The following is a 13,326-nucleotide window of genomic DNA, read 5'->3' as shown; positions in this document are numbered from 1 at the left end:
ATGCCCTTGCCTGGCGCCCCCTGCTGGGACCCATCCCCTTGTGCTGTGATGCATGCACATGTTATATAATGGCTTCTATGGTATTCTGGTTTTATAAGCCTATATTACCCAGAACCTATTGCCGGAGCCAAGGTGACTGCACATACCTAGTGGAATATAATTATATACAGGGAATCCGGGGCTAAGTGCACAGGAGCCGCCCTGGATTACTCCGACAGGTTTATTTGTGCAGTAAAACTTTGCTCGGGTCGCTGTAAATGGCTGTAGTCAGGTCTGTCTTTATCTTAACCCATGGATTATGTGCTGCGTAAAATGGTCATAAACAGCAAGACCTCATTTGTTTTGCTGCATTGAGTTTCAGTGAACTCTGTCCCGTCATTTCCAAGTATCACATGACCTGGTCAGGCGCTCACAGTGCGTTTCGGGGGTGGACATACCTGGGGACACAACGCTGTCTCATGTACTATATGAGCTTGTCAGTGTTGTGGCAGGTCGTTAGTAAAACGGACAAGGATTATGGTTCGTAAAGCCTTGGTGTATGCTGGGAACTCTTACTTTATGTGAATAAAGGCTAATTATTGTATAATTAAAGGGCACCTGCCACCTGATTCATGCTGCCCAAACCGCAGCTTTTTTCTTTTTTTTTTTAAAGGGAACCTGTCACCTGAATTTGGCGGGACAGGTTTGCGGTCATATGGGCGGGGTTTTCGGGTGTTTGATTCACCCTTTCCTTACCCGCTGGCTGCATGCTGGCTGCAATATTGGATTGAAGTTCATGCTGTGTCCTCCGTAGTACAAGGGAAGATTGCCTTGCGCAGGCATGTACTACGGAGGACACAGCATGAACTTCAATGCAATATTGCAGCCAGCGGGTAAGGAAAGGGTGAATAAAACACCCGAAAACCCCGCCCATATGACCGCAAACCTGTCCCGCCAAATTCAGGTGACAGGTTCCCTTTAAATTGATGTATTGTGCATATAATAAAAAGCTGCCAGAAGAGTGGACCGGTCTTTTCTTTTATCCGCTTTGCTGTTATCGAAGCCTAAAGCAGTTGATAGAAGTTCAAAAACACTGTGCATGTCCACAGCGAGTTGTTTTGACAGTGCAGTGCAGATGTTAAAAAATTTTTTTTATTTCTTTTTGCCTTTTATTTAGGTGCTTGTTTTGGTCATGTACTCGGCCCGTGTGCCATCCCCCTCATCACTAGCGTCATTGCCTGCTCGCCTCAGCCCACGCGCCGTCCCCCTCATCACTAGTGTCATCGCCTCCTATCCTCAGCCCGCGTGCCATCCCCCTCATCACTAGTGTCGCCTCCTCTCCTCAGCCCGCGCGCCGTCCCCCTCATCACTAGCGTAGTCGCCTGCTCTCCTCAGCCCGCGTGCCATCCCCCTCATCACTAGTGTCGCCTCCTCTCCTCAGCCCGCGTGCCATCACCCTCATCACTAGCGTCATCGCCTCCTCTCCTCAGCCCGCGTGCCATCACCCTCATCACTAGCGTCATCGCCTCCTCTCCTCAGCCAACGAGCCATCCCCCTCATCACTAGCGTAGTCGCCTGCTCTCCTCAGCCCGCATGCCATCCCCCTCATCACTAACGTAGTCGCCTGCTCTCCTCAGCCCGCATGCCATCCCCCTCATCACTAACGTAGTCTCCTGCTCTCCTCAGCCCGCGTGCCGTCCCCCCTCATCATTAGCGTCGTCGCCACTCTACTCAGCCTACGTGCCCTCCCACCCATCACTAGTGTCTGTAGACTTGTGAGTCCTCACAATGCGTTCTGTCAGGAGCGGGCGGTCAAGTAACTGTAGGATGCTAGCAGGTGCGTAGGATGCAGTAACACACAGGAGGCAGACCAAAGGTTAACAGGTTCTTTATATGTATAAACAGTAATGGTCCAAGCAGGGGGGTAAAGGATGTGAACTTGAGGATTGGGGGAAAAAGTCAAATGCAGTAGAATATAACAGGTTAACTTATCAGTCTCTGCGCGCTGGAGGAAGGTGGCTGGAAAGTCCCTCGGTGGCACCACAGGTGGCGTGAGATGTCTCCGATCCGGTCCCGCAGAAGGGCGATGCACGGTCTCCTTGCGATGACGAATCCTCCGGGTCCTTCGGCACGTGGTCTCCTGATCCAGGCACAAGGTGGGGTAGAGGTGAAGATCAGCGGCACAGTGGAAGAAGCAGATAGTTCAGTAGACAAGGCCGCAGTAGAAGCACAGTCCAGCGGACACAGGCACGGTACAGTCCTCAGCAGATAGCGCGAGGATGGGACTAAGCTGTGCCTCCGCGGTGGTGAGCGGAGCCAAGGTATGGACTCTATCCTGGTCACTACCTAGTGCGGATGTCCCTCTAGGCTCAGGATAGCACGTGTCAGCAGCCTTGCTAGCCAGGAGTACAGGCACAGCTAGCTGGCGTGGGTCCATAGAGAGGGAGTCAGCCGTCTCACTGCTCACAAGCTCGTTCCCCGCCAAGTGACCCGTCTTCCCGCTCAGACTGCTATTTAAGTCTGACCCACCCCCACCAGTCAGGTGTTCAGTACTGTGGCAGACAGAAACCTCTACCCCCTGGAATATTGGTGACAGTCCCGGCCCAGATACACAGGAGGGACCGCTGACTCTGTACTCCTCCCTACATAACCTCAAGTGTTTGCTGACTTCTGGCCACATTCTGACTAGATGTCTCCAGCTTTGCTCAATTCACTTGTATTGAGCGAGGTCGCGCATGTCTACTCTGCATGTGACCGCATGTGTGCAAATTACATACTTGCGGTCACTTGCCTGCCGATTCCTGACAGCGCGCATTCTGTGTGCTGTGAGGATTCACAAGTCTGAAGTCACAAAGTGACTGCAGACTTGTACCCCCAAGCCTGAACATCTTTTTTTAATGGGCCCATTATAAGGATATTTTTTTTTTTTTTACCCAAATACACAACATCTTTAAATCCACTGCACATTTATTCTGCATAGATATATATAATTTTGTTTTCTCTGCTGCACGTGGATGGGTATAAAATATCCTTGTCCATTGCATTTGCTACAGCATCATAAATGTATAAACCATCCGCAAATCTGAAATTCGCATTATATAAAAGAAATATCTTATTGGCGCGGATCAGCTCCTCGAATAAGACTCATCTGCACGCGGATCCACATGCAGAAATCCTCTAATAAAACATTATGCAGCCATGAATACTGCTTGTATGTGCCCAGACATACACACGGCTGCAGCACGGGGGGATCGGACGTCTCCAGGATGAATGTACCGGGATCCTTGCAGCTCTGAGACCTGTTTCTCAGTGTGGGGGAGCGAGCGGCGCGGCTGCCTGTCTTACCTTCCCAGCGTGAGGTGACATCTCCCATCATCACTACAAGAGGCATTGTGCACAGCAGCCGCTGCCGCAGTCATATTGTCATTTTCCCCTTTCCTGGGATTACATTGCACAATTTACACCTCTGTGAGTTTGCATAGTGAGCGGCAGGTACCCAGCTCCCCGACATCCATCCGACTCTGAGCAGTCACCTTGATTTGGCCAACATGCATATTCAGTAAAGCAATGCATATGGCTCCAATTGAAGCCATATTTGCATCATAAATATACCGTATATGAAAAATTTTAAAACCACTTAAGGCTTGTTCACAAATTGCATTTTTTTTTTTTTTGCCGCAGGAGAGGATAAACATAGCATTTCTGAAATCCTTTATTTGAACCATTTACGTTTTTTTTTTTTTTGTGTTCCCCCCCCCCCCCCCCCCATTCATATGAATAAAGAGAGGAAAAAATAGCAAGGGGGGGAGGATATGTTTTAGGAAGTGTTTTTCCTTTCATCACTCTGATATTGTTTTTCAGATCTTTTTTTATACCCTACAACCATTGTCAGGGCTGTAAAACATTGGGGGAGCATAAACTGCAGTCCAACCCAAGCCCGGTGGTGGGAAGTTCGTTGACCCCTATTCCTCACAACCCATCCTCTATATGCCCCGCTTGGCTAAACTAAAAGTGCATTTGTTCTTAAAAAAAATTAGCACAAAGAGGATTGGGCATATTGAAATCAAGCAGCCTGATCCTTCCTTCCTGCCCAGGATAAAGTTGGGGAAACCCCCTTACACATGTGGTGATCGGCTTGTTCCACCCAAAGCCACGAGTCCATCTGACATCAATCTGATGGCGTATGGCCACCTTTGTATAGATGTGGTGGATAACAGATCAAACACTAGTGAAAGAGGTGCCACTTTTGGGGCGCTTGTTAACGCCATAAATTTGTACATCAATGTCTGTATGCATGGGATATTTTATTTCTTCGGCACTATTACTACTATATGCCATTCTGCAGTGTATTGTAGCACACACATCTTATACTAAGAGTTCTGTATTTTTAATTTTTTTTTTTAAAGAGGACATGTCTTTGACTTTTTTTAATTTAATTTTGAGTCCCTCCAATAGCCGCTGCTACGCTGATTTTGGAACAATTTTTCTTTTTCTTCTGTGCCCCTCCATTCAAAAGTTATGTCTCCGAGTAATAAAGGTGCACGATTTCTTTCAACAACTGGGCGTATGCCACAGAACTTCTCTGTGGGCGTGGCCATGTTGTGATTGGCCAGCATCAGAGGAGAAAAGGTGAACGCCCCCAGGAGAAGTTCTGTAGTACACACCCATTTGGTCAATGGGTAAATCAGTACTATTATTCCTGGGGGGCATAACTTTGGAATGGCAGGGCATAGAAGAAAAGGAAAACCTGTTCCAGAATTGGTGAGACAGCGCCTATTGAAAAAGGTACTCAGATTGATTTAAAACAAACAAACAAAAAAAAGTGAGTTTATTATCTTACCTTCCCTCTGCGTCACGTCTACAGGATGCAGTGGTGACATCACGACTACAGGGCACGTGACCACTGCAGCCAATCACTGCAACTCCTCGAATTGAATGTAGCTGTGCTGCAATACCATGTACAACACGTGGTCAAGGGTGGTACTGTTTCTAAAAGAAAGCAGCCATGTTTTTGTAATCCTGATCAATCCCTTTTAAACTTGGGCTCAAAATTTGAGCTATTTAAAGAGCACTTTATGAATCTGGATATGGTGTGCTGCTTCAACTTTTTTTGAATCTATGTAAAAGGACTGGTATGTGCCTGTGAGGCGTTTGCAAAATATATATATATATATATATATATATATATATATATATATATATATATATATATATATATATATATATATATATATATTTATATATATATATATATATATATATATATATATATATATAATTTATTTTTTTTAGATTTATGGGCCAACATCATTGTAGGGTATTTTATCATTACATGCCGTCCTGTGCTCTGTATGTGATCACCAGAGCTTGTCTCCATTGTTTACTACCTGTGCGGTGTTTGAGTTTCATCCGGCTCCCAGCGTATTTGTATTGGGCTGCAAAGACAAATGTTGGCAAAGGTGAACTCCGAAGACACCACACACCCAGAAAGGACAAGTAAAATGCTCACATTAAGGTCAGGTGCAGACAACAACCGTATTTTCGGTCTGAATGCGATCCAACAAAACATCAGATTGCACTCAGACCTACAGGTGCTTCTCCCAAAATTAGAAAATCATCAAAAAGTTAATTTATTTCAGTTATCTAGATTTACAAGGTAGCTCTCAGAAAAAAAATAAAAATAAACATCCTCATAATAAAAGGACGTCCCATGCACGGCAGACCAGGAGCCTGTTGTACAGTGGCGCTCCATTCTGGTTTGTAGAGGTGGGTGCTGAACATGGGACTGCCGCCAGAGGAGTATAGTGACAACCCTGAGACACTGGTTGTCAGCCTCCCTGGTAGCTGCAATGCAAATACATTGCTTCTGACCCAGGTGTCCTGGAAACAAATGCAAATAATGTGAATAATATAGTAAAAGTATTTTCTGAGCAGAAAATAATCAGCGTCCTGCACCACGTCCCATTATCTTTTCATTCCGGACCTGCCACATTATAAATGTTTGTTCTCCCTCCCAGGTCTTTGGAAGAATATTTCATTTTTATATATAGTCATTTAGAATGGAACAACTGGTTGCGTGCTGTGCTGCTTAACCCATTTGGTTCAAGGCTAATAAAAAAAAAAATATATATATATATACATATACTAGATGGTGGCCCGATTCTAACGCATCGGGTATTCTAGAATATGTAGGTAGTATATAGCACAGGCTATGTACTATATTGCACAGTGACGTAGTATATAACAGGGCTACGTAGTATGGAACACAGCGTATGTAGTATATAGCAGAACTACATAGTATATAACACAGCCACGTAGTATATAACATACCTACGCAGCATGTAACACAGCCCACGTAGTATATAGCAATGTGGGCACTATATGCGTGGTTAAAAAAGACTTAAAATAAAAAATAAACATATACTCACCTTCCGAAGGCCCCTTGAAGTCCTGGCGCCTGTGTGCGGTGCACGCAGCAGCTTCCGGTCCCAGGGTTGGTATGAGCGCAGGACCTGTGATGACGTCGCGGTCACATGACCGTGACGTCATGGCAGGTCCTTCTCGCATAGCATCCTTGGCACCGGAACCTGCCGCTTGCACTGCCGAGGACAGCGCGCGACGTCGGAGGGTGAGAATAACCTTTTTTTTTTTTTTTTTTTTTTTAATTATTATTGTAACATTAGATCTTTTTACTATTGATGCTGCATACACAGCATCAATAGTAAAAAGTTGGGGACACACAGGGTTAATAGCAGCGTGAACGGAGTGTGTTAGCCGCGGCATAACGCGGTCCGTTACCGCTGGCATTAACCCTGTGTGAGCGGTGACTGGAAGGGAGTATGGAGCGGGCGCCGGGCACTGACTGCAGGGAAGTAGGGGAGGGACTAATTGGACTGTGCCCGTCGCTGATTGGTCGCGGCAGCCATGACAGGCAGCTGGCGAGACCAATCAGCGACGCGGGATTTCCGTGACGGAAGTTGCCGACAGAAAGACGAAAGTACCCCTTAGACAAAATATATATATATATATATATATATATATACAGCTTCTGATATTACCTCAAGTATCATGCAAAGCTTTCCCAACCAGTGATCCAATGGTTTCCAATAATAAGAATAGAAAAGGAATTCAGCACAAAGAACTGAAGAAAAAAAGTGGACTTTATTGCCCAAATGGCGTGGCGACGTTTCAGATGTAATATCCTTTCTCATGATAGATAGATATAATATACTAGCTGAAGAGCCCGGCATTGCCTGGGCATAGTAAATATCTGTAGTTAGTTATAGCACCTCACTTCTCTTATTTTCCCATCACGCCTCTCATTTTCCCCCTCACATCTCTCATTTTCCTCCTCACTCCTCTCATTCCCCCCTAACACTTGTCATTTCGACCTCACATCTGTCATTTTCCGATCACTCCACTATTTTCCCTCACTCCTCTCATTTTGCACTCACACCTTTTCATTTTCACCTCACACCTCTCATTTTCCCCTCAGTATATACATGTTTGTCATCTTCCTTATATATAGTATACACCTGTATGTCATCTCCTGTATATACCTGTATGTCACCTCCCCTGTAAATAGTATATACCTGCTGTATGTCATCTCCTCCTGTATATAGTATATACCTGTATGTCATCTCTTCTGTATATACTATACACCTGTATGTCATCTCCTCCTATATATAGTATATACCTGTGTCATCTCCCCTGTATACAGTATATACCTGTGTCATCTCTCCTGTATATAGTATATATCTGTGTGTCATCTCCTCCTGTATATAGTATATACCTGTCATCTCCTCCTGTATATAGTATATACCTGTGTCATCTCTCCTGTATATAGTATATATCTGTGTGTCATCTCCTCCTGTATATAGTATATACCTGTGTCATCTCTCCTGTATATAGTATATATCTGTGTGTCATCTCCTCCTGTATATAGTATATACCTGGGTCATCTCCTCCTGTATATAGTATATACCTGTGTCATCTCTCCTGTATATAGTATATATCTGTGTGTCATCTCCTCCTGTATATAGTATATACCTGTGTCATCTCTCCTGTATATATCTGTGTCATCTCCTCCTGTATATAGTATATACCTGTGTCATCTCCTCCTGTATATAGTATATACCTGTGTCATCTCTCCTGTATATAGTATATATCTGTGTGTCATCTCCTCCTGTATATAGTATATACCTGTGTCATCTCTCCTGTATGTACCTGTATGTCATCTCCTCGTGTATATAGTATATACGTGTGTCATCTCCCCTGTATATAGTATATATCTGTATGTCATCTCCTGTATTAGACCTCGTTCACACGTTATTTGGTCAGTATTTTTACCTCAGTATTTGTAAGCTAAATTGGCAGCCTGATAAATCCCCCGCCAACAGGAAGCCCTCCCCCCTGGCAGTATATATTAGCTCACAGATACACATGATAGACTGGTCATGTGACTGACAGCTGCCGTATTTCCTATATGGTACAGTTGTTGCTCCTGTAGTTTGTCTGCTTATTAATCAGATTTTTATTTTTGAAGGATAATACCAGACTTGTGTGTGTTTAAGGGGGAGTTTCTTGTGTCAAGTTGTGTGTGTTGAGTTGCATGTGGCTACATGCATGTAGCGACTTTTGTGAGATGAGTTTTGTGTGGCGACATGCGTGTTGCAACTTTTTGTGTGTCGAGTTGCATGTGACAGGTTAGTGTAGCAAGTTGTGTGCAGTAAGTTTTGCGCGTGGCGAGTTTTGTGTGAGGCAACTTTTGCATGTGTTGCAACTTTTGTGCATGTGGCAATTTTTCCGCGTGTGGCAAGTTTTCCATGAGGTGAGGTTTGCGTGAGCCTAGTTTTGCATGTGGCGAGTTTTGCGCGTGGCGAGTTTTGAGCAGTGACTTTTGTGTTTCGACTTTTATGTGGCGAGGTTGGTGTATGTGTGGTGAAATGTGTGCGGAGGGTGATATGTGTTCAAGCACGTGGTAGTGTGTGGTGCATTTTGTGTGTGTTCATATCCCCGTGTGTGGTGAGTATCCCATATCGGGGACCCACCTTAGCAACTGTACGGTATATACTCTTTGATGCCATCGCTCTCATTCTTTAAGTCCCCCTTGTTCACATCTGGCAGCTGTCAATTTGCCTCCAACACTTTTCCTTTCACTTTTTCCCCATTATGTAGATAGGGGCAAAATTGTTTGGTGAATTGGAACGCGCGGGGTTAAAATTTCGCCTCACAAAATAGCCTATGACGCTCTCTGGGTCCAGACGTGTGACTGTGCAAAATTTTGTGGCTGTAGCTGTGACGGTGCAGATGCCAATCCCGGAGAGACGCACGCGCGCACAAACACACGCCTGATGCTATCGCACCAGGAGGGCGGTAATGTCACGATGGGGGCTGGCTTTGCAGCATAGAGAATCTCTTCCCCCCCCCATGTGCTCACCCACCTCTCTCTCTCTCTCTCTCTCTCTCTCTCTCTCTCTCTCTCTCTCTCTCTCTCTCTCTCTCTCTCTCTCTCTCTCTCTCTCTCTCTCTCTCTCCTCATGTGCTGACTTCTCCCGTCTGTGCGCTCCTCTTTCACCTGTCTGCCCCATGTGCTATCCCCCTTGTCTGCTGTCTCTCTCCTTCCTGTGCTGTGTTGTCCCCTCAAAGACAATACTGACATTACAGCAGGGGATCACAGAGGATACATTTTTTTTTTTTTTTTTTTTTTTTGTCGGTGAAAAATTTTACCTCACAAAGTGAATCCTCTGTGATCTCCTGCTGTGATGTCAGTATGGTCTTTTGCTTCCTCCCCTGCCCAGGAGATGTGGTATGCTCTGTACACGGTCAGACACAGACAATTTTTAAAATGAACTTTCGTTTGTGGGAAAACGTCTTTATTGTGACCGGCTTCCTCTGCCTGTAGACACGTTGCACATCTGCCGCTGGGATCAGCCGAATGATTTACTGTGCCTGTGCAGAATTCACGCACGAGCAGTAAATCAGACCGCTGCCATCTTTGTACAGACAGATAGCTCTCTGAGCTTTCCCTGTGCACTGCAGTACTTTACGATGCCCTCAACAGGGCAGATCAGTACGCCTGTCGAAGAGGACGACATTGTATGAAGATGGGAGGTGCCGGACCTGCGACGCCTATCAGACCAGACTGCACCGGAATCCCCCTCCCCCCCCGGTGAGTATAATCTAACTTGGTTTTCATATCGTTCAGGTTACATTGGGGGCTTTTTCTCAGTAGACTTCTATACACAGTTGGCATCTGATCTCTCAGTGAGCTGGCAGCCCACCTTGCTTTGGGCAAGATATACTTTTAGTTTGCATTATTTATTTATTTATTTATTTATTTATTAGATTGAATCAGTAAAGGGGTATTCCCATCTCCAAGATCCTATCCCAATATGTAGTAGGTGTAATAATAAAAATATTAGCAATGAAATTAGAAATGCAGTATAGTTCTTCTGATTTGCTATGTCGCAGGGCATTGCAGTAGCTAAGATATCCATGGTTACGACCATTTATATAGTGAGTTAACTTTTACTGGTTGTAACATGGATACCTAACTGTCACTATATATGAGTGGTCGTAACCATGGATATCTTAGCTACTACAATGCCCTGCACATTGGGTAAGCAACATGGCAAACGAGAAGAACTATACTACATTTCTAATTTTAAATATAAATACCACTGATACATATCAAGTACGATCTATCACAGGGAAACACCCTTACACTGGACATAGATCATAGGGTACAACTCCACCACTAATATATATCCTACAGAGAAACTGGAGTAGATATTAACCCAACGGCATATTAAGCTAGAAAATGATAATTTTATTATAAATATGAAATACACAAATACATAAACATAAAGAGACAAGGTGCACATAAAGTTCACATACATAGGACATAGCCCACTGTAAGTTACACCATAGGGTTAAAAACAGACCGAAAAAATCCCTATCAGTATAGGTCTCAGTAAACTACAGATAACTGTATCTAAAGGTATATCCGCATTCCATATAGCCCCTTTAATATCTAAGTGAATCAGGGAAAAGAGCGAATACACCAGAGTCTGTCTTACCCATTTGTTTTAGTGCCAGTGTTTGTCCAAACTGCCCCGACGCGCGTTTCGCGTTGGGCTTCTTCGGGGGGCGTAACACACACATAACCACGCCCCCCGAAGAAGCCCAACGCGAAACACGCGTCGGGGCATTTTGGACAAACACTGGCACTAAAACAAATGGGTAAGACAGACTCTGGTGTATTCGCTCTTTTCCCTGATTCACTTAGATATTAAAGGGGCTATATGGAATGCGGATATACCTTTAGATACAGTTATCTGTAGTTTACTGAGACCTATACTGATAGGGATTTTTTCGGTCTGTTTTTAACCCTATGGTGTAACTTACAGTGGGCTATGTCCTATGTATGTGAACTTTATGTGCACCTTGTCTCTTTATGTTTATGTTTATGTATTTGTGTATTTCATATTTATAATAAAATTATCATTTTCTAGCTTAATATGCCGTTGGGTTAATATCTACTCCAGTTTCTCTGTAGGATATACATTTCTAATTTGTAGGTATTTGCGAATATTTTTATTAAATCTACTACATATTGGGGTAGAATCTTGCTGATGGGAATACCCCTTTTAATTCAGGAGGCAGACAAAAGAGAAGTGGCTTATAAGTGGAGAGAAAAGCAGATTTCAGCAATTTATCTGAACAGAGAGATTACATTACTTATATGCGGTGAAGTGTATGTCGTATAGGCAAGGAGATGATGGGATTCTAAGTGCATTGGTGGCCAAAGGAATGGGAAATCCTTGGAAATATTGACTCTTCATATATATCAGTAAATGACATCCCTGATAGTGCCCCGGCTTGCTGCATTCAGATTTGTATTGCTCCCCCTAGTGGTGACTAGAATCAGCCCAAGTGATTTTTTATTTTTTTTCCGTATACGGTCTTGTGCCTATAGTTCAGCTCTGAGACGGACTTATTATGTGTCTCTTCTCTTTGCAGATTCCTCAGTGGTGTGCGGAGTTCTGCCTGTCTGCGCACAATCAGCACGGGACGGTGGTGTGCACTCAGGTGCAGCGGCAGACCGCCGTTTGGCTGGCCATGAGGGTAGCGGACGAGCTGGATGTTAACATTGGACATGAAGTTGGCTATGTTGTGCCTTTCGAGAACTGCTGTACAAGCGACACCGTTCTCAGGTTTGTGCCCGGTTAATCCTACAGCTTTTATTCATCCTCTGCCCGGGCAGCTACTTTCCCCTTCAGCCTTTTGTCCAGCGGGTCAGCGAAACGCGTCGCCAGGAGTCGGTGACAAAAGGAACTGCGAAAAAGCGTCCAATCTATGAAATGGGCAGCAAAGTGGTCACAATAGGAAGTCCGCTTTCTCTATGGCTCAGTTTCATTGTGTTTTCTGATTCTTTTTTTTTTTGTCTCAATGGGGAATTGTAGCAGCAGATGTTACACGTATCTGAAAAAGTCCTGGAAAATATGAAATGTGATTTTTCGGAAAGCATTTTTAAAGGAAATGTATTACTTATATATAATTTTTACTACTTAAAATGAGATGGTGGTACGACTTGCCTAGCCCCTTTAAAGCGACTTGCCTAGCCCCGTTAAATCCCCCCCCCAATGCGCTGCTCATGTCTGGGCTGTGCGGACCGAGGCTCTGCACAGCAGGCGCGATTTTAGTAATATCGTTATACCTGCTGTGCTGAGATCCATCCAGATGGGCTGAATGGTGGAGCAGAGAACTGACGGCTCCCTGTTCCACCATTATATTCATCTATGGATGCAGATACTATTGAAATCAATACGCGGGGTTGGGGGGGAGGGGTGTTCAGATCACATACCATCAGTTTATATAATCCATTTTTTTTTTTACCTCAAATTTCAATAAAAAAAAATAAAATAACGTTTTACTCTTTCTGCCTAACTATTGAGACTAATAAAATATATTTATATGGTAAATGGTAAAAAAAAATAATAAAAAAAAAATAATAAAAAATCCCTGTTGATCACTTTGTCAAAAATAGACTAAAATGAGATCCAAGTGTCTTATTGACCTCCAAAATTGTATCAATAAAAATTGCAGCCCATACTGCAAAATATAAAATAAAAAGCCCTATTACAACTTTTATTGACCAAAAAGTCAATCTTTTTGAAGGTGAGGAGGAAAACCTAAATCTGGCCCGGATCGTGCCACTTGAGCTGTGTTCACACCTCCTTTTAGGCACGCATCTTTTAACCTGTAGATACAGAATCCGTCTGCCACAGAGCCTTTGATGTAGATGTGGTACATTGCTTCAGGAAAAAAATATATAATTTAATT

The 13,326-nt window shown here is 44.0% G+C and overlaps 1 protein-coding gene across 6 annotated transcripts in view; it reads left to right on the top strand.

Moving 5' to 3' along the window:
* Positions 1–13,326, top strand: part of DHX32 (DEAH-box helicase 32 (putative)) — a 68,885-nt gene that overhangs the window by 15,616 nt on the left and 39,943 nt on the right. For all 6 annotated transcript variants that reach the window (XM_077258370.1, XM_077258365.1, XM_077258367.1 and 3 more), the window contains exon 3: positions 12,004–12,197. In XM_077258370.1, the coding sequence (XP_077114485.1) occupies positions 12,004–12,197 (194 nt within the window). The remainder of the gene's footprint in view (positions 1–12,003; positions 12,198–13,326) is intronic.

Source organism: Ranitomeya variabilis, chromosome 4 (genome assembly GCF_051348905.1).
Source record: "Ranitomeya variabilis isolate aRanVar5 chromosome 4, aRanVar5.hap1, whole genome shotgun sequence".
Classification (NCBI taxonomy): Eukaryota; Metazoa; Chordata; class Amphibia; order Anura; family Dendrobatidae; genus Ranitomeya; species Ranitomeya variabilis.
This window is presented reverse-complemented; position numbering and strand designations above follow the sequence as displayed.